The 22,654-nt window shown below is 42.6% G+C and overlaps 1 protein-coding gene across 1 annotated transcript; it reads right to left on the bottom strand.

The window, feature by feature from the left end:
- Positions 1-270: 270 nt before the first annotated feature.
- Positions 271-22,019, bottom strand: LOC310843264 (uncharacterized protein). Its single transcript, XM_083736312.1, has 6 exons — positions 21,443-22,019; positions 21,166-21,247; positions 20,816-20,898; positions 19,965-20,091; positions 1,207-3,639; positions 271-880 (listed from the first exon to the last, which is right to left on the bottom strand). The coding sequence occupies exons 1-5, from the start codon at positions 21,842-21,844 to the stop codon at positions 1,379-1,381; spliced, it is 2,955 nt and encodes a 984-aa protein (XP_083592438.1). The 5' UTR covers positions 21,845-22,019; the 3' UTR covers positions 271-880; positions 1,207-1,378.
- Between the last annotated feature and the right edge of the window lie 635 nt (positions 22,020-22,654).

The following is a 22,654-nucleotide window of genomic DNA, read 5'->3' as shown; positions in this document are numbered from 1 at the left end:
TTTACCAGCTTCCTCACATAAATATCACAGAGGACTTTGTCAAAAGCCTTACTGAAATCAAAATACACAATTTCCACAGCAGTTCCCTGATCAACAAAGTGTATAACTCCATCCAAAAAAAGAAAAGAATAAAAATGGAGAGATTTCTCTGGCTTGTCTTGTTTTTGAGAAAGCCATGCTTTCATCCTGTATGTTTATATTGTAAAATCTTCAGATGATGGGCAAACACATTTAAAAAAGCATAAATGAGGATCTTGGCAAGCTGGAACATGTGCAAAGGAAGGTGATTTATGTATTTATTTAATTTGTAAATCACCTGACCAGTTGTGCCGACTTGAATAAAATATTGGTGGGGGCCAGGTAAGGCCCGCCTTGCACTATCAATCACATGGTGCATGCACACCATTAGAATGGCAATGCCTATAATGGCAGTGACTTTTAAAAAAAGTAATATTTTGCGCCCGTAGTTCAATTTCTCAGCTGCTCCCCTTGCCCCGGAGAACACTTCTAGCATTTCATCACCTCTACCTGTGGCATTGTTCAGCAGTGGGGAAAGTGACCTCTTCACACCGGATGTCCATTTGGTATGACCCTTTCCTGGTTTTTTCTTGCTCATTGTGTTTGTCTTTCATTTGTTCTCCTGTGTGTGTTGCTAGTAGAAGCCACAATTCTGTGGGTACTCTAGGTGGCGCAGAAAGCACCTAGAAGCTCCCTAAAGGTTGAAGTGCCGATCAAACTTCAGTTTTGCGCTCTATTAATTCCAATTAGGAGTACTGGGGGTGGTTCAGATTCTGGGGCAGTGCTTTTGTCCAGCAGAGGGTATCACAAGGCCAGCCTACTTTCCCTTTAAAGCAAACTTGGGTCTCCAGCTGTTTTTGGGCTACAACTCCCATTATCCCTTGCTAGCAGAACCAATGGGGAGGGATGATGGAAACTGTAGTCCGGGAGCTGTTGGGGACCCAAGTTTGGGAAAGCCTCCTTTAAAGCAACTTTTCCATTTTCCCCGCAAAGATGGGACCTGTCCATGTTTGTATCTTCTTGTATTTTGTTTTTCTCATGACCTTTGTACGGTTTTTAAAAATTTCTTCAAAGGGCAAATTGATAGTGAAATGGTATGCCAAGTAGAGGAAGAATAAAAGGTTGCATTTGAAAAATACACAAAGAAAACCTGGGGGGTAGCCTTCTCAAATATTTTAGGGGGGGGGCAAAGACCCCTAGGAATTTAAGAGTGGCTGTATTCATACACCCACATGTCTCAGAATGCTTAGAACATAAAAACACAAGGTAAAAATACAAAACATCACATGTTAAAATAGCGTTAGATGTCAATAAGAAAAAGGCCTGGTTAAAAAGGTGCGGATTTGCCTGGCTCCTAAAGCTATATAATGGTTTTTCCGACCTTTGCATGGATTCTTTGATGGGAAGTGAGATTGGAGTTCTGACTGAAGCTCTTTCCACATTCCACACACTGATAGGATTTCTTCCCTGTATGAATTCTTTGATGGGAAGTGAAATTGGAGCTATCAGTGAAGCTCTTTCCACATTCCACACACTGATAGGGTTTCTCACCTGTATGAATTCTTTGGTGGGAAGTGAGATGGGAGCTCTGACTGAAGCACTTTCCACATTCCATGCACTGATAGGGTTTCTCACCTGTATGAATTCTTTGGTGGGAAGTGAGATGGGAGCTGTGACTGAAGCACTTTCCACATTCCATGCACTGATACAGTTGCTCCCCTGTATGAATTCTGTGATGGGAAGTGAGAGAGGAGCTTTTCCTGAAGCTCTTACCACATTCCATACACTGATAGGGTTTCTCCCCTGTATGAATTGTGTGATGGGAAGTGAGAGAGGAGCTTTTCCTGAAGCTCTTACCACATTCCACACACTGATAGGGTTTCTCCCCTGTATGAATTCTTTGATGGGAAGTGAGACTGTGGCTGTGAGTGAAGCTCTTTCCACATTCCACACACTGATAGGGTTTCTCCCCTGTATGAATTCTTTGATGGGAAGTGAGATTGGAGCTATCAGTGAAGCTCTTTCCACATTCCACACACTGATAGGGTTTCTCCCCTGTATGAATTCTTTGATGGGAAGTGAGATGGGAGCTCTGACTGAAGTTCTTTCCACATTCCACACACTGATAGGGTTTCTCCCCTGTATGAATTCTTTGGTGGGAAGTGAGATGGGAGCTGTGACTGAAGCACTTTCCACATTCCATGCACTGATAGGGTTTCTCTCCTGTATGAATTGTGTGATGGGAAGTGAGAGAGGAGCTTTTCCTGAAGCTCTTACCACATTCCATACACTGATAGGGTTTCTCCCCTGTATGAATTGTGTGATGGGAAGTGAGAGAGGAGCTTTTCCTGAAGCTCTTACCACATTCCACACACTGATAGGGTGTCTCCCCTGTATGAATTCTGTGATGGGAGGTGAGTGAGGAGCTTTTCCTGAAGCTCTTTCCACATTCCACACACTGATAGGGTTTCTCCCCTGTATGAATTCTTTGATGGGAAGTGAGACTGTGGCTGTGAGTGAAGCTCTTTCCACATTCCACACACTGATATGGTTTCTCTCCTGTATGAATTCTTTGATGGGAAGTGAGATGGGCGCTCTGACTGAAGCTCTTTCCACATTCCACACACTGATAGGGTTTCTCCCCTGTATGAATTCTGTGATGGTAAGTGAGATCGGAGCTCTGACGGAAGCTCTTTCCGCATTCCACACACTGATAAGGTTTCTCCCCTGTATGAATTCTTTGATGGGAAGTGAGTCTGTGGCTGTGAGTGAAGCTCTTTCCACATTCCACACACTGATAGGGTTTCTCCCCTGTATGAATTTTTTGATGGGAAGTGAGGTTGGAGCTCTGACTGAAGCTCTTTCCACATTCCATACACTGATAGGGTTTCTCCGCTGTATGAATTCTTTTATGGGAAGTGAGGTTGGAGCTTTCAGTGAAGCTCTTTCCACATTCCACACACTGGTAGGGTTTCTCCCCTGTATGAATTCTTTGATGGGAAGTGAGATGGGAGCTCTGACTGAAGCTCTTTCCACATTCCACACACTGATTGGGTTTCTCCCCTGTATGAATTCTGTGATGGTAAGTGAGATCGGAGCTCTGACGGAAGCTCTTTCCACATTCCACACACTGATAGGGTTTCTCTCTTGTATGAATTCTCTGATGCTTAGTGAGATCGGAGCTCTTCCTGAAGCTCTTTCCACATTCCACACACTGATAGGGTTTCTCCCCTGTATGAATTCTTTGATGGGAAGTGAGATTGGAGCTCTGACTGAAGCTCTTTCCACATTCCATACACTGATAGGGTTTCTCCGCTGTATGAATTCTTTTATGGGAAGTGAGGTTGGAGCTTTTAGTGAAGCTCTTTCCACATTCCACACACTGATAGGGTTTCTCCCCTGTATGAATTCTTTGATGGGAGGTGAGATTGGAGCTGTTCCTGAAGCTCTTTCCACATTCCATGCACTGATAGACTTTCTTTCCAATGATATTTTGTTGATGCGAAGTGGAATGGGAGTTTTGAGTGCAGCTTTCTCCACACTCCAATTTTTTACGTGGCTTCTCCTCCCTGGGGATTTTATCGTGGTCACCTTTGTTCTCAATTTCTGATTCATCACAATCTGCAATGGAGACAAAAAGGGATTAGAGCCTTAGGAACAAATGGAGAAGAACTCAAGGGAGTTGGGTGTGTGTTCATTACCTGTGTTGTTGGTCATTAACCAACATATTTATTATGAGATTCTGATGCATTGTTGAATGTTGCTTTGTTTGATTTAAAGTAGTGGTCAAAATTGTGGAAGACTTGGAAAAAAGTGTTGTTCTTCTTTTGGAGTAATATTATAAATTTATATATCAATGGAAAGATAATTTGATCAAGAATGCAATCAAGAATGCAATCCAACGAAGTTTTTTCAATTACCCATATTCTATCAAACCATATAGCCAAATAACCAGGAAAAGGAAGCACAACTTGCTTAGGTTGACTTTTGTCAGTAACTTATGTGATTGCTATCAAGTTGGTCATTTAGTGAGGTTGAAAAACATAATCAAATTTTAAAAATGGCACAAAGAGTTGACTCGTCACCCAGAATGTGATGTAAAATTGTACTATTAGGTGAACAAGGCTACAGTTATGAAGAAATTAGATGAAAGATTGGGAAAAACTAAACCAAAGCTGGCCTTTCTATATTTTTGAAGAGGTATAAGGAGACTCAGTCACTACAAAATCAGACTGGTAAAGGCAGGAAATGTTGGGAAAGAAACATTCTACATAGAAACAGTAAAGATGTTTGTACCTTTAAGAACAGTTTCTGTAAGCTCTGGGTAAATTCGGTACAGCTGGCCATGACTACAAAAGGAGAAAAGCTGCAGTTTGGAGGACTTCCGGGGTGGCGCCATCGGCAATGGCGGACTCCCTCTGAACTGGAGGGACCAGCTCCGCGCGAAATGGGTCGTATCCGCTGCGGCGAAGCGGGGACCCTCTAAAAAACCACAGGCAGATGAAGCCTGTGACCATGGGACTCGGCAGGCACCTTTAGCGTCCCCCCAACCCGCAAAGGAATCCATTAACGGGCTCCGAAGCGAAGAGGGGGAAGTGGCACGGTGCTGTGAGTCTACTGCTTTTTCCATGGAGTGAAGCCACATAGCCGTAGCCGGAGAGCGCTGCCTTTTTCCTGGGACAATTTGGCATCTAAAGAATCACCCTTGAGTACTTGAAACTTGAACAATTGGACGTTAAATAAGGATTGGCCAGTAGAGAGGAATTGGACTCAAAATTTTAATTCAATTTGGTACTGAAACGGGAAGGTCTAAACAGGAAGTCAGCCTTCCGTTTCTTTGTAGTCAGAACAAAGCAAAGACAACATAAACTAGAGCTTAGAAAATTACTTTTAAAGGACTGGTCTTCATCATTTAAAATCGTGGAGCCCCCTTCGGTAGCAGGAGAAGAAGGGGGATTTTCTTTTTTGGACTGTTTAAACCTGCAGAAGTGAGTTTAAAGTAAAGTAACTTTCCACCGTCCTGATCCTGGAGCGGAGTGTCAGGACTGACGTTTGAAGCTCATTGACCAGAGACAAATGCTTTTGACAGACAGCTAAAAGAAGAGTAACATAGTGACTCTATTGTTTCCTTTCGCATTTCAAAGGTACAGATATTGACGGAATTTTTTGAAAAAGAAACTTTGTTGCTATTGTTCTTAAGAGAAAGAATAAACAGAAGTTTTCCCCCTAGAGGGAGACTGTGAAATTGTAACCAACTTCAGGAGCTGGCAGCTGTTACAGACTACAATCATGGGAAAGGATTGGTGACCTTGTAGGATAATGTTTTCAGAAGCTCTGTTGGGTGCTTTCTGTAAAATAAATGCCCTATTGGATCAGCTAAGCCAGAAGACGGACTTGATGACTAATGCGGCCAGAAATTTTGAAAGGCAGTAGGAAACTACTTGGAGCCTACCCAGGATCTGAAACAGGAGTGTGCTTTGACAGCACAGACGAGAGAAGAGGATACTGCTGAATCCCGGGTGCCAGAAATGGAGGGAGTTGCGGCCCTGCAGGATCATGAGCCTTTGGATTTGACAAATGAATTTGGAGAAAACCAGATTTGGAAAGATAAAGTTTGGTTTGTTTTGGAAATGGGGGGTTGGACTGACCCTCCCATGCAGGGATGTTTGGACTTTCTGAGTCTGGTAATGGGCCGTCAGATGTTTGGAGTTGTGAGGGCTCTTAATTTTGGAGGGAATTTGAAACAGGTGTTGAAATACCACATGGTGTTTAGTCTGGACTATGGAAATGGGGCAGATCTGCTGAAAAGGGTCAAAAACATTACTAAGCTGGAGTTCCCACGAGTGAAAGGAAAATATGAAGAAGAGTTGCGGAAGGGACATGGAGGGGACTTGAGGGCCTCGGATATAAGGATACCAGGTTAATACGCTAGATTAATGGGACAAAAAGGACTGTCAAAATCCGGGACCAGGAGGAAGGGATGCTGGATGAAGATTGGATTGTTTTACTTTTTTTCCTTTTATCATTAGGACTGTTTTTAAATAATTGTTGAATGTTAGAAAAATGTTGAAATGGAACTACTTGGTTCTAGTAAAAATGTTTAAAAAATTAGGTTAATGATATGGTTATGAGAAGATGGTTAAAATAAGATTGAAGATTTAAGTTCCAAGGTCTGCTATATGACAAGATGAAAACAGATTAAGATAATGTAAGGACAAAATATTATGAACTATGGAAAGTATTTGCTGTGATAATTATTAACTAGGATACAAGAAAGGGGAGGAGGAGGAGGTCAAGGAAAGAAGGTAATGAAAGTTAAAAATTTGAGAATGATGGATGTATTTTTTTCTTTTTAATTTTTATTTTCGTTTTGTCCTCTTTTTGTCATTTTTTCTTTTTTGTAACTTTGAAAAAATCTTTAATAAATATTATTATAAAAAAAGGAGAAAAGCTGCAGTTTGAACCTGCCTGCAGGAAAAACACCCACAAGCTTTGCTGTTTGTTGTTTGTTGTTGTTATAATAAAACTTTTATTTAATTTGGTTTTACACCGGTCTTGTGGTGTCACCGTTTCTGTCATCTGCCACCAGTGCAAAATCCCCCTATAACAGGTTATGGGCCCAGTCCCGAGTGGGCAGAGACAGAACATGAAAATAACCCAGAGACTAGAAATAACTCAGCATTTCTCAAGCAGCTGGCTGTGTGGAGGCGCCAGCAGAGAGTGTCTGTTTGAGACCAGGAGCCGAACAATTCTTCAAGCCACGTGTGAGTAAAGACTGAGTGGAAAGCTGAAAGCTGGGTGGAGCCATGGCTGGACTTGGACTTGGAGCTGGAGCTCAAGGGGGAGCTTCATGTTTTCCAGTAGAGAAACTGGGAGAGTCCAATTATATCTCATGGAGTTTACAGATGCAGGCATTTTTAAAGAAAGAACAATGTTGGACTGTTATTGTTAGCCCTCCTGTAAAAGATGAGGATGAAGAAGTAAATGAAGCAGACCAAAGACTGGAGGACAAAGCATATGTCAATCTAATTTTGAGTTTAGAGAAGTCTCAGTTATCTCATGTGTGAGACCTTGAAACAGCAAGTGAGATCTGGAAAGCACTGAAAGCAATACACATTAGAGACACTGCTGACAGCAAAATTACTCTGAGAGCTCTGTACCGAGCCAGACTAAGTGAGGGTGAATGTGTTTCAAAACACCTTCAAAGAATGCATGATTTATTTTCACAGTTAAATGAACTTGGGGAACATTTTTCTGAGCGGAGAAAGGTTTATATTGTGCTGTCTTCACTTCCTGAGTCATGGGATAATTTAGTGATGACGCTGGAGGCAATTCCAGAAAGCCAATTAACGATGCATTTCTTAACTGGGCGTTTGCTTGATGAGGAGGAAAGACGCCATGAGAGGAAGGTGACAATCCCTCACCGTAACTCTGGAAATGGGAGGCAGTCCAGTAAAAGATATGCAACTGATGAGGGGCGGCAACATAAAGAGGTTGTAGACCACAGAGAGGAAGCAGCTTTCACAGTCAGAAAATGCTATTGTTGTGGGTCAAGCAAGCATTTAGCCTACAGTGTAGTGTGTCTGGGGGAGAAAACACAAGAAAAGGGCGGCCTGCATTTGCTGGGAAGTGAGGAGACAGGAAGAGTCGAGTCTAGTATGTTTCTGCAGCAGTTCGAGGCACCAGTCACAACGTTGGACAGGACTGGATTTTAGACTCAGCAGTGAGAAACATTTTTGTTAAGTCTGCACAAGCCCTTGTAGAAAAGCAACCTTGTAAATCTGTAAATGTAGTACTAGCTGACGGAACAGTGCATGAGTCAGCTGGAAAGGGTAGTATGAATATTAACTGTTTAAGTACCAAATTTACCAATGTTTTATGTGTACCAAGTTTAGAAATCAATTTGCTTTCAGTTACAAGTCTTGTTAAGCAGGGGTTTATGGTAACCTTCTCGGGGTCAGGATGTAAAATAGAGAAAGCTGGAAAAGTGGTTACACTAAAAAATGGTTTATTTGTTTTGAAAGACCAGCTAATAAGTGAGTCTGGGGCATGTGTTAAAGACTGTAATAGAGCCTTGCATGATGAGTGCCAGCATCTGTGGCCTCGTCATTTGGGGCATGCCAATTTCCGCAGTATTGCAAAAATGCCAGAATTAAGTAAGGGAATTAAAAAGAAAAAATGTTCAGTTTTTCTGGACTGCAATACTTGCAAGGAGTCTAAAAGTAAGCAGGGATCTTATCCTGAAAGTAATAGAATTAGCAAGAAGCCATTTGCTTTAGTACACTCAGACCTTTGTGGGCCATTTGCAGAATCTGAAGGAGGAGCAAAGTTTTTTTCTGGTTCTTGTGGATGATTATAGCCGGTATACTTGGGTATACTTGTTAAAACACAAAAGTGAAACTGGTCAACTGATTAAGAATTGGGTCAACTATATAGAAAGGCAGTTTCCCTACAAAGTTACCCAATTCCAGAGTGACCGTGGAGGCAAGTTCATGTCTGAAGCTCTCCAGGTATGGTTGAAAAAACGTGGTATTAGTCACCGTAAATCGTGTCCTTTTTCGCCTGAAGAAAATTCAGTTGCAGAACGCAAGATAAGGTCTTTGCAAACAATACTAGATTCTCTGCTAAGTGATTCTGGCTTATCCAGGAAGTTTTGGGGGGAAGCAATTCTCTGTGCTAATTACCTACAGAACAGATTGTTTCATTCTACCATAAACAATACCCCTCATGTTTTGCTTTATGGGAAAAAACCTTTTTTTGGATCATGTTAAAACTTTTGGTTGTTGGGCTTGGGTTCACATCCCAAAAGGACAGAGAAGGAAAGGCGATCCCAAGGCAAAGAAACTTAGGTTTGTTGGCTATCAAAGTTGGTCAAAAGGGTATCGTTCTGCATGAGGGCATGGCAGAGTTGTGATATCAAGACATGCAGAGTTTTGTGAGCAAGATGGTTGGGCTCGTTTACATGGAAATTCAGAAGTTGTTTTGTCTTCAGATGATACAGATAAATTTGTGAAATCTGAGGAAGAAAAGTCACAAATTAAAGAGAGTTCTGAAAGTGATAGTGATGAGGAATCAGGGGATGAGGGTCCCAGTACACAATCTCCTAAAGCTGAACCAATTTCTCCTGAGGAAGATGAATCAGAAGAGGAAGATAGTTCAGAGGGGGAGAGTGCTCAAGTTAGAAGATCACAAAGAAGCAATAAGGGGGTACCTCCAGAAAGCTTTACTATACAAGAAGTTAAAACTGTTGATGTGAAGAAAGAGCCTCGTGATTATGAGGAGGTTTTAAAGTTACCACACCAGGAAATAGTAAGGTGGAAAAATGCAATGAGAGCAGAAAGGAAATCTTTAGCAAAACATAATGTGTTTACTATTGAGCCATTGCCAGAAGGAAAAAAGGCAGTGGACTGTAGATGGGTGTATAGAATAAAACATTTAGCAGATGGTAGTGTTGGTAGTGTTAAGTACAAAGCTAGGCTGGTAGCACGAGGTTTTACACAAAGAAAAGGTGAAAGTTTTGATGAAACCTTTCTCCTACTGCAAGGAGAGAAAGTGTACGTTTACTGCTAGCTATTGCAGCACAACGTGGGTTTAAGGTAAACCATTTTGATATTGAAACAACTTACCTTAATGCAACTCTGCACGAAGAAATTTTTATGAATCAAGCACCAGGATCAAACAATCAGCTAAAAATTGGAACGAGTGTCGTGATAATGCTTTGAAAAATCTTGGCTTTAAAAGAAGCTTAGCTGATAATTGCTTGTACACTAAAGGAAAGGGTAATAAACAAGAATTATGTTTATCTTATGTTGATGAATTGCTTTATTCTAGAAAAAATCAAAAGCAAGTGAAAAAATTTGCAGAACAACTAAGAAAGGAATTTAAAGTAAGAGATTTGGGGCCAGTAAAAAAAAGTATCTACCGTATTTTTTGCACCATAACACTCACTTTTTTCCTCCTAAAAATTAAGGGGAAATGCCTGTGCGTGTTATGGAGGGAATGCCTACGGGTGGCATGCCTACGGATTTTCCTCCTCTAAAAACTACGTGCGTGTTATGGTCGGGTGCATGTTATAGAGCGAAAAATACGGTGGGTCTAGAAATTCAAGGAACAAATGATGGAAGTTTTTTGTCGAATCAAAAAGATAAAATAATGGAATTACTTGAAAGAAACAATATGCAAAACAGAGAGGGAGTAAAAACCCCAATGGAAATAGGTTTTTTCAAGAATGAAGGAGAATGCACAGAACCAGTAAATCCTGAAATGTACCATTCAATAGTTGGAAGTTTATTATACATTTCATTGTGGAGCAGACCAGATTTGAGTTATGCAGTTGGAAGACTGAGCAGACTACTAAGCTATCCCACAGAAAATGCCTGGAAAGGTTTAAAACATATTTTCCAGTATTTAAAGCATACACTTGATTATTGTTTAAGATTACCATCTTCAGGGTCTACAAAATTGCAGTGTTACATTGTCAGCGATTGGGCCAACCTGCCTGAGAGAAAATCAATTTCTGGCATGGTGTTTCAATTTGGGGATTCCTTGATAGGTTGGAAGTCCAAAAAGCAAGGAATGGTAGCCACATCTTCAACAGAAGCTGAATACTGTGCTTTATCGGAGTTGTGTAATGGAATAAAATTTTACGTTCAAATCCTCAGTGATTTCGAAATACAATGTGATTATCCAGTTCAAATATGGGAAGACAATCAAGCTGTAATAACTTTGGCAGTGTCTGAGCAGTTTAAAAATAAATCCAAAGATTTAGAAATTAAGTATCAAAATATGACTGAAAATCATAAACTAAACCTGATAATGCTAAAATATTGTGAGAGTATGCAAAATGTGGCTGATATATTTACGAAAGCACTAACTTTTGAGAAACATGCACAACTAGTGGCAAAATTAGGAATTCTTGTGTATGATGTATAAATATGTTTTGTATATGTATAAAGTACTGTTTTGTTTCTGTCTCTGTCTGAATGAGAGGGGGTGTTGGGAAAGAAACATTCTGCACAGAAACAGTAAAGATGTTTGTACCTTTAAGAACAGTTTCTGTAAGCTCTGGGTAAATTGGGTACAGCTGGCCATGACTACAAAAGGAGAAAAGCTGCAGTTTGAACCTGCCTGCAGGAAAAACACCCACAAGCTTTGCTGTTTGTTGTTTTATAATAAAACCTTTATTTAATTTGGTTTTACACCAGTCTTGTGGTGTCACAGTTTCTGTCATCTGCCACCAGTGGAAAATCCCCCTCTAACAGGAAAAGGTGCACAAAGGCAAGTGACGGTTGAAGAATGGAGAGACTGTGCCTACATGACAGAAAAAAATCATCTGGGTGTATTCAAGACAATATGGTGCAATGTAATGGGAAGATGAGTGCAAGGACTGGTCTAAATGTTAGAATTCTAAGGGAAAAGCCATTGTTATCTCTCAAGCAAAGGTTGGAAAGATTGAACCTGTGTTAACTGGACAGCGGAACAATGGGACACTACCTTGCTTGGTAGTGCTGGCATGAAATACGCAAGTTTCTTTAATCAGATAAGAGGAGAAGAATCAGAGAAGATTTACACCCTACTTGCATTACACCGACCGTGAAACACCCAGACAGTGTGATGATCTGGGGTTGTATGGCAGCCAAAGGTGTGGGCAGAATTTGCGTCATTAATGGGAATATAAATGCTCGAAAATGCATAAACGAAATATTTGAGCCCAAACTGAAGTGTTCCGCAGGTGATCTTTTCCCAGATACTGAAGCATTTATATATATTTAATATATATAATTCCAAAATGGCGTCGTCGTTAGTGGTAGCGTCGACTTCAGCTCCGCATCAGTTGATGCTGTTTTTATTATTTTTATCACTTTTTATTAGCTTTTATCAGCCTCGGTATTTTATCTTTGTTATTTGGCAGCTATTAATTTACAATGCTTGAGACAAGGGCATGAGTTAAAAGCTTTAGAGAAAGTCTGGAAAGTTCCGGAGAAAGCCTTAATTAGCTCCGGCTCTGCAGGAGTGGAGATTAGACGCCTATCGTGGGTAGATGCCGAGCTTCCTTGATTTACAACATAAATTAGCAGCGGCTCTATCTCTGGGAAATGCCTAGGAAAAAGAAATGACCGGCCTCATCTCCACAAGTGAGCCCACAGAAGAGCAAGCAGAGCAAAATGGACGATTTTGTAAGAGCACAGAATTCAGAACTCACTGCACCAAACAGAACTCATTCCCAGGTAGGTGGGGATGCTTTAATGGGTGAAGATCACCCAGCGGAGAATGCTGAGATGAGCGCTCATGAACTACCATCTGAGGGGGCACCGCTCTATGCAGAAATACTCGCAGACCACTGTCTGCTGACTGCAAGAACAGTGGAGGAAATTAACATCAAATGAGAAAAGGTAACGTCTCTCCTGACGGAGTTGGTGCTCCTGGCAGCCCAAAATAGCTCACTCAGTACTAAAGAGACCGACCACAGCGTTGCCCTCCCTCTAGACCAGGGGTCTGCAACCTTTAAGACAAAAAGAGCCACTTGGACCCGTTTCCGAAGAAAAACAACAACTGGGAGCCGCAAAAACATTGCAACATTTAAAACAAATATAACACTGTATATATGCCACCTAACCCCCACAAGGAGAATGCTGCGCATGTGACCAAATAGCGAGGACTTACTTTGCTAGAGACAAGCCCTGACGCTACCACAAGCCTCCCTCTCTTCCCGCCGCCCAGCCTCCCAAGAAAAAACCCCCACTTCAAACGGTCACAAAGCACAAATTCCACGCGACCGCGACTTGCTATGCCCAATAATCAATGCCCAAAATGCCATAGAAAATTAATCAGGGCCCCAGTGTACCATAAATCATAATCAGTGCCTGATGTAAATAATAATTAATAATGAGGGTCCACTGTCATCCTCAGCATTATAAAAATACCTTTTTTGACACTTTTTATTATTTCTGTGTTTGACCCCTCAGAATTACTCCTCCTCATAGAAATAAACATTACATTAACAAGTTACCTTTTTTTGAGTGTGTGTTCTTCACTCCCCTTCAAAACAGTGACCAGTGTATATGCCTCCTTTCAATGCAGCCTGCTTGCAAAGGCGGGACGACAAAGTTTTTTTTATTTTTTATTATTTATTTATTTTATCATATTTTGAATATTATTATTATTATATATATATATATAATGCGTTCAACTGTTTTTTAAACAGAAGGGGTGGGCACTGTAGGCAGGGGGCAGTAACTGCCCTTGCTCCTGATCAAGCAAATAAATTTAAAGTAACCACTAAATAAAATGAGTTGGCCTAATGAACCAACTTCCAATTAATTTAAACGGAATTAAGTAATTAAATTGGCCTGCAATAATAAATACTGTTTCTTAATTAACTAACCAAAGGACTTAAATCAACCAAATGAATCTAATCAATTAAATTAAATTGATATACAATCAGAATCCAGCAGCAATTGATCTGCCCTTTCTCTTAGTCAACCAAAATGAATTTAAAGTTCCAACCAAATGAATTAAATTACCAAAATGAATCCACACTCGATAAGTTTAAATACAATTGGAATCAAGCAATAAGTTGACTACTGCAAGCACTTATTAAAGCAATCAAATTAATTATATTTCAGGGTTGCATATATATCCTTGGAGCGCTAAAGCCCCAATTAAAGCGCTTTAATATAATAACACTCAGAGTCAAACCTCTATGAGCTCTTAAAATGCTTAACTTAAATAACTTGTTCTCTTCCAATCCACCAATTGAGCTATATTGTCACTTATAAAGCCTGAGTATCCAATTCCCACAACAGAGTGCCTCACCTAAAATGGCCGCCGGGCCAAACCACGTGGTTAGCTCAAAATGGCGACCGCAACTTCCTGGTTACCAAGCAACACAGCTATCAACTTCCTGTCCCTGGCTGCCAGCGGCGCTCTGCTGGAGGGGCGCCCGAGATTATTGGAGGGCGCCCTGCTGGGCGCTCTGCTGGAGGGGCGCCCGAGGGACTGATCCAATCATAAGCGGCTTTTTGCGTGTTTCCGCCCAGAAAATGCGCCTCCTCCCCTCGCCTCCGCCCCGGAGCCGCAGCAAAGGAGTTAAAGAGCCGCATGCGGCTCTGGAGCCGCAGGTTGCCGACCCCCGCTCTAGACCATCGCGTACAGGGGTGTAACCGGTCTGGGCTTGATAACCGAGAGACTACAAATACTAAAAACAACAAAAGCGAAAGTAGGGACCTGATCCTACAAAGTACTCAGGTAGCTCTGGATATATATCCTTTTAATGGTATGCTGCCTTACTGGAAATCAATTGACAGTGTGAAAAGAAACTTTAAGCTTTTACTAAATATCCATTGCAACACTCTGATCGTGATAAACTTGCTCTGCACAGACCCCCAGCACACTAGACTCATGCTGACATTTTCTGACTCAGCTACCCCTAAAATGCTACTGAAATATAGGGCCATTTTACAGGACTATAATATTGTTTTAAGGCATGTTTTTAAAGACACAGAATGAAAACAACTACTGCCAAACTTGTCGTATAGCCGGACCGACCCCAAGCAATCAACGCCCCCTCTGCCAAAGGGCTTTCGCCACAGGGCCATGATTCATTCGGGAGGGCCATCAAAGAGGAATATGTGCGGTGAACCCAGCTGCAACACTCCCTTGGAGAGGGAAACATCAAAGCAAAAAGGCCAAACACACAAAGAATGCCAGCCCAATCTAGATAATTCAAAGATAGGACACACCATTACGCCTTTGGCAGACCCAGAATTTCACCACTCTCTACTCCAGCTGGAATGTGATCAGCCAATGCCAAGTGACGACCCTCCCAAGGGAAATGGGACACATAGAGAGCCAGAGACAGATTTAATTGTCTTTGACAAAGACCCCCCGATGGTCCCAGCAATTCAGAAAACACCGTCGATGCCGGGAAATCGGGAAAATGCTGCAAATCAACCCCGAGAACAACAACACTGTGCATATCCTAAGAACGGTTGCATCATTTTCGAACCAGTGGGAGAGCTGATAACAATTTCCCCATCACAATGAAGCCAAGCCAGTTATGGAGCGTGCAGCCTTAACTTCATCTCATGGAACATAGCGGGTTGGGCCAACGAACTAGGGGACGAGCCATTTTGTGAATATATAACGGGGTTTGACATAATAATGCTGCAGGAAACTTGGGCAACTGACAACATAGTTCTCGACAGTTACGACGCTTATGAAATCAAGGCCTCTAAACCGCTCGGAAGGGGACGACCGAGGGGGGGCCTAGTAACTCTGGTTTCCACTCAATTGGCGTCACAAGTTACTGAGTGCTCAGTTTTCGAGCAGTTGGCACTGGGGATCACTTTGCATCTGGAATCCAAGGGTATCATTCTTGTTTCAGCTTATATCCCACCATATACAGTGCAAACACTATAGATAGAGAGCATGTGGCGTAAATTCCATAGTTTCCTTTATTCCCTACAAATTAGGCACCCTGGATCGCCTTTTTACCTAATGGGAGATATGAATGCCAGAACAGGCTCAAATGATGATAGCCTGGAAATAAAATTCCCAATATTAAGAGATCTAAAGGAAAATAACGCCCTCTTTCTAAACCCACCCCCACGTAGACATTCGAAAGATTGCCAAATCAACTATGCCGGATTCTGCCTGGCTTTTTTTACAAATAAGTCTTGACCTCATCATTGCTAATGGGGCATTCCCCGGGGACAGAGAAGGCGAGTACACATTCATAAATACAAATGGAGCCAGCACAGCACTGCCTCACAAACAGAGAGGCCTTAGAATCAATTAAAAAATTCACCATAGATAATAGGACTGAAAGCGGCCACCTACCTCTAATCATCTCCACTACTGGCCAAAATTCAATTCAGCGCTCTCACATAGAACATGAGGTCATAGATAAAGCAAATTATCCAGCATTGCGTAGGAAAAAATGGACACCTGAGATAGCAGTTGAGAATAGATTGAATTCACAAACTGCAATTAAGTTAAGATCAATTATAATAGGCCAGACTACTTTTAGCGCAAAACTGGAAAACCCCAAATATCCCAACTATTAGAGAATGGCAGTCCAAATTATTTGAGTATATAGAGCTAGCAAGGATGACACAGAAGATCAGGCATCAGAAAAACGCTAAATTTATTACTGATTGGAATAAATTCTTTACGTATATGGAAAAAAACATAGGAAATATTAAAATTACAGTAGGTACAACATAAAGCCTGAGAGGTATTGATATAGATGGTAAACAGAAACCGCAGGGAGATAAGGTAAAAATAGAGCTCAAACCGTGATGGAGGGAAGTCTTTAATGTAATGTTGTAATTTGATAGTTTGTATGTGTTTATTTGTGTTTTATTTGTTTTGTCTTTCTTTTATTTTTTAATTTGTGTCGAAAATCAATAAAAATCATATATATATATAAAAAAAGATCAATTATAATAAACAATCTATCAGTAGACTCCTCCCTGATGGCTTACGAAAATCTCATTGAGTCCCTGCAGGATGTGGTTTTGGTTAACATAAATTGAATGCCTCACTAAACAATGAAACTAAACTCTTTTGGCTACTCAATGAAAAATAGTTCCTCAGCCCCCAGCTGTGTCATTCCAGCTCAGGTTTGGGAGAATCACTTCAGAAATATATTTATGGAAAATCCAAACCTCCCTTCCAGCTTACAGAAGGATGGCAGGGCAGAACTGTCACTGCTCCCTAATTGGAGGCCGGTTACTGTGGAGGAAGTCCATACATTAATTGGGAATCTGAAGCATGGAAAGGCTCCAGGGAAAGACTTTATCCCAGCAGAGTTGATTACATCAAACCAGCACTGGTGGGCTCCGCTTCTGGCAGCCCTCTTTACGGTAGCAAATAACTCGGGTAAGGTACCATATAGCTGGAAACATGCTATAGTAGTTCCAGTCTTTAAGAGAGGCCGCCCAAATCTACCTTCCAATTATAGGCCAATTAGCCTGTTCTCAATAATTGGGAAGCTGTATGCCCGTTTCCTCAGTAGCAAACTGACAACTTTTCTAAATGAACACAATATACTATCTGAAGCCCAGGCAGCTTTTCGTGAGAACCATTCAACAACAGACCACTGTCTAATGCTGTCCTTCCTAGCTGAGAAGTATACCAGGCCTCTACAGGGTAAACTCTTCGTGGCCTTTATGGATCTGAAATCAGCATTTGACTCCATCCCCAGATCCCAGCTATGGTCCAAATTAAGTCTGATTTTGCAGGACAAATGACTTCTCTTTCTCATAAAAGCCCTGGAACCAAACTGCAGGTCTGATGCAGTCGACAGGGACAGCTATCGAACAGCATCAAGATGACTGGGGGGGTGAGACAGGGTTGTATTTTGGCCCCCACATTGTTTTGTCTATTCTTAAATGACCTAGAAGAGAACTTAATGGACCCAGATGGACACATTCCCAAAATAGGAATGAGAAGGACCCCTCTGTTGTTATATGCTGATGGCGCGGCCACCATCTTACATTCCAGGCCAGGTTTGAATTATCTGATGAGGAGATTTTCTCATTACTGTTCTGGAAATGGTTTATCCATTGAATATGAAAAATCTAAAATTTTAGTCTTCGAAAGAAGATTCTCCCAGTCTAAATGGGTGCTGGAGGGCCATAACCTTGAACAGGTAAAATACTTCAATTACCTAGGGCTCACATTTCATCATACAGGATCGTGGAAGCACCATTGGCAAACCTCCCTTCAAAAGGCGGAGATTACAAAGCTAGCCATACATAGATTCTTCTTCACAAAGGGCGGCAAATATGTTCCAGCAGCCTTAAGGGTTTTCAACGCAAAGCCCGTTTCCCAACTCCTGTATGCAGCAAATGTCTGGCATAATGGGGACCTGCCAAAGCTAGATGGCTTTCAGGCAAAACTTATACGATCTCTGCTGCAGGTACCTAACTGCGACCCCAACTCCATACTTCTGTTAGAAGCTGGTGAATGCCCAATTTCAGCTAGAGCGTGGTGGTCTGCCCTAAAACATTGGCTCAGGATTTCAGTGTTTGATCTAGGGAAGGGTCTGTACCAACATCTGACCAATGAGGAATTTGTCAGCAAATGGCAGAAAACCATGGCTAAAAAAGCCACCTCTATTGGTCTGTCTCCCCCCCCCCCCGCAACTGTATTACCTGGGTTATGAAGGCGCCCAAAAGGTTTTAAAGCAAAGATTATGGGACAATGCACACAGTGACTTGCCATCTCGATCACACACAGTCTGTAGTATGCTGGCAGCAGGAGTTCAATATGGGTATGTCTTTAAGTTAACATCTTACATCAAAAACCTGACAGTACCTAACTACCGAAGGCTTTTCACCAAAGCCAGACTAAATGTCTTCCCCTCTGCAGTGCTGGATGGTAGGTTGAGAGGAGTTCCCTACCAGGACAGACTTTGCTCGTGTGCTCAAGACATCGATTCCGTAAATCATCTTTTGTTGCATTGTGCAAAATATGAGCAGGCCAGGGCTGAACTGATACTACCCTTGCTGGTACCCTGCCCAGGAAAATCAGAGGCTCACTATGTCAGGTTCCTACTGGAAGACCGAACAAAAACTAGAACGTTAGCAGTGGCAAAGTTTTTATCGGTGGTTGCAAGAACAAATGAGTCCTATATTCTAAACAAAATGCTTGATTAACCCGGCTGTATGAATTGTGTATTGATTTGTAATGATTTGTTGAGTCTCTGGACCGTAATAAAGATTGTTGTTGTTGTTATTATATATATTTATATATTTTTCTTTTTCTTTATTATTTCAACAGGATTCAGCTCTATGTCGTGTTGCTGCTGTGTGCAAAAGGTGCATTCAAGATAATGATATTTCACTGCTGGAATGGCCTGGGAATAGCCCACACTTTAACCCAATCAGAAATCTTTGGAGCCGACTAAAGAAACTTGTTAGTCAGAAGCAACCCAGCAATAAAGCCCAATTAACAGAGGCAGTAATTCAGTCTTGGTTTCCCATTATTACAGCTGCAGAACTAAAAACTTGGTTCACTTCATGGGAAGGCGTTGTAAGGCCGTAATTAAAGCTAAAGCTTACCAATGGTTACCAAAGGTTTCACGTTTTTTCTTTATGACTGCTGTTCTAATAAATACTCCTTCATAAAGGTCATCGCATTACATTCTTCATTAAATTATCTTTCCATTGCTATATAATTTTATGGGACTACTCCACACAAAAGTGGTGTTATGAGCCATCAAACCTCAGAAATACACTTTTCACTTTCCACAATTTCAGCCACTAGGAGAAGTTGTTCATTTTAAAGTGAATGTTCTTTTTACATGGGATCAGATTATTATTATTTATGTTTCATTTTTACATGTGTGTTGGAAGCCGCCCAGAGTGGCTGGGGGAATGCAGCCAGATGGGCAGGGTATAAATATAAATAATTATTATTACTACAGTGGTACCTTGATTTAAGAACAGTCCTCTTCCAGAAAAGATTAAGTTTGTAAACCGAGATACCACTGTATCATCATCATCATCATCATCACCACTGCTACTTCTACCTGAAATTCAATAAGTCTAGCTCTTCGTCTCTGGGATGAATTTTGTTTGGCCCAGTCATGGCATCCCCTCCATCTCCAATGTCAGTCGTCTCTTTGGTCAACCCAAGACTGACAGGAGCAAAAACAAAAACAGAAAACCTGAAGCTACTTATCTTTCCTAACAATTCTGAAGCTAACATTAAAGATGGCCTGGGCAGTTGAGACCAGCCCAATCGTGGTAGAAAAAGGAATAATTTGAGGAAGATTGTTGGAAGAAAAAACTGTAAGTTACTCTTTATTGTGGGGGTGTTAGGTTCCCAGGTGTTATAGGGGGCTCTGTTGAGCTCTGTGAAAATATATGAGGTTGGTCCATAGAGGTATTTTTTGAATTTCCAGGCAGATATAACAATCCCACAGGGAGCCTTACCAAGAGAGGCCACGATCCCACAATTCTCCTCCATGACGTCCTTATGCAGAGCTCTCTGGTCAGGATCCAGCAACGCCCACTCTTCATCCGTGAAACGAACAGCGACATCTTCAAAGCACACTGGACCCTAAAATAAAAAGGGAAATGTCCTCCTCTGAGACAGCAGAAATATGATCTGCTACACAATGCTCTGTTGCTTCCAGTTTGCCTGATGGAAGGATCCAATTACTCCTCTCCTCTTGAGCTGTTCTTGGAAGGTTCCCTCCCAGTGCCGTAAAGCCAAATTCAAGGGGTCCATGGGAGCATGCAGAGGGGGAGGATTGGGGGGCAGGCCCCATTTTTCATCCGATGGGGCTGGTTAGGTGAATCCAGGCCACTATTTGTTCTCATTTGTCCACTGCTTGGAAAACAATTTTAGCATTCAGTGATCAATCTACAATTAAAATAAGCCTATTTTGGTCTCCTGGGTCTGAGAGACAAGCAGGGAGGGTGGCTTCTGGCAAAAGGAGAGGGAGCCACCGGTGGCTCATCCTTCTCCTAACTCACCTCAGCTTCTCAACCTTCCTCTCCCACTTGCCTCCTTCCTCTTCTGCCTCTGATTCTGCACTGCATTCTGCCACAGAGTCTCCCAGCTCACTAAGCCCTGTTACCATTCCAGCTTCTGACACCTCCTCTTCCCAAGCTTCCCCCTCTGACCGCTCATCCTTCCTCCAGCTCCAATCCTTCGGCTCTGAGCCATCTTCCCTTCCTGGTTCCCCGGCTGCTTCCTCCCACCATTCCTCTGTGCCCAACCAGTCCATGACATTGCTCCATCCCTTGGCCTCTGTCCCCACAAGGCAGCTTCCCCTGACCTGATCTGGTTCCACAGCCGCTGCTTCCCTTCTGCCCCCATGAAAAGGCGGATCAGGAGGTCTTGCTGGCATCCTTCTGTCACCTGCAGAAGAAAAAAGGTAAGCAGGATGCCAGGAGTGCCTGATTCTCTCACAGGTGAAACAGGGCATCTCTAAGTACAGATGGGCCTTTGAGAAGGACTTACCTACTGAGAGTATTTGGACGTTTGTGCCCATTTCATGTTTCATCTCCCCTCTTCTGGACCCTTGTTCCCAACTTTCTCCCCCCAAAACAAGATGAAAAGAACCCTCAGATGAGTTGGAAAACCAACAGAATGAGACCAGTGGAGAAAAACCACCTTCCTCCTTACCCAGTGGCCTCTCTCTGGTGTCCAACGGAGGCCTCTCTGCCTCACAGGAATCCAGGTCCATTTCTGCAAAGAGATCCTTTCCCTGAGAAAGAAACAAGGATTCAAAACAGAGAATGGGGAGAAATACTAGAAAGAGAATGACAAAGACTTGAAGGGTGTGAGATCTCATTCCATGGATGCTTTCCCAGAAAATAGATGGGCCATCAGCTGACCATTATGGGATGTTTCTGACCTGTTTGGAGCCCCTTGGGAATATCCAGAGGAAAGTCTCTCTCACCTGCTTTCTCTCCTCTGCCTGACTCAGGAGGAAACCTTCGGCCAGGGCTACCGCCTGGGAACTGGTCTCCGCTCCACAGTCCGTCACCCAGCTCTCCATCTCCAGGGGAAGGACAGCCAGGAACTGCTCCAAGATCACCAGGTCCAGCATCTCAGCTTTCGTGTGCCTTTCTGGCTTCAGCCACTGATGGTCAAGGTGGTAGAGTCGGCTGCAAACCTCTCGGGGTCCTTTGGCCTCCTGGCAGCAGAACTGCCTCAACTGCTGGCTCTGCACCTCTGAGCGGAGGGTGTCCTCCTCACCCAGGATCTTCTGCAATGGGTTTCCCCAGAATCCCCCACTGCTCCCAGTTTGGCTTGCATGTCCTCTTCCTGTTCCAGGGCCAGCTGAGTCTCGCTCATCCATCTGTGCTCTCAGGAAGCCTCTGAGAGATCAGAAGGAACCCTTTGGTCTTCTGCCAAGTTCTGTCCGTCTAAATGAGAAGCTCTAGCAAATCCAACAAAGCAAATACATTGTTCTGTTACAGAATCTGTAGGACGGGGGGGAAATGGGCTGGACTTCACCGCATCTCAGACCATGAGCTATCTTTTTGAAAAGAAAGTAGAGGAGGAGAAGAAATAAGTCTCTAGCCTTCTAGCAATGCAAAATGTGGAGGCAACTGAAGGTATTTCTGTGAGATTAATCACCCTGGTTTCTGCTGCCTCCCAGTCAATGCATGAAGTCAGAACCGACTGACAAGGGAGTCATTTGTATCTTGTGGAAAATGGATGCTTGGCTCTAGTGAGGGTCCTCACTCGGGGGTCCTCAGGAGTTGCTCCTCACCCCCACCCCCACCCTCCCCCCACTCCCCTGCTTCTGTCTCCTTTTTTGCACTTGGAGTCTCTGCCGCTCTCCAGACAGACTCCTGGGGTGGGGTCCCTTTTTCTTTGCTCTGAGGGCCAGGTATGGGCAGGACCAAAGACATCTCCTTTGAATTTAGGTATGTAATTTATTATTATTAATAGTATTATTATTCAGTTAGCCAGCTTAACACACACACAGTCATTGATGCCAAGATCCCTGGAGGCTCAGTGAGTAGCAGCACCCATTTCCGGCTGCTTTGCCAGCAACAATCCCTTTGGGACAGAGAGGATGTGGTCCTGGGATGCCCTGCTCTGGGTGCGAGGGGATTGCTGCAGTGGCCTCCGTGGGGAGCTGCCCTGGGAGACACTGGGA

Source organism: Podarcis gaigeae, assembly GCF_964106915.1.
Source record: "Podarcis gaigeae genome assembly, chromosome: 4".
NCBI lineage: Eukaryota > Metazoa > Chordata > Lepidosauria > Squamata > Lacertidae > Podarcis > Podarcis gaigeae.
The sequence above is the reverse complement of the archived record's forward strand: the minus strand, read 5'-3'. Positions and strand labels throughout refer to the sequence as shown.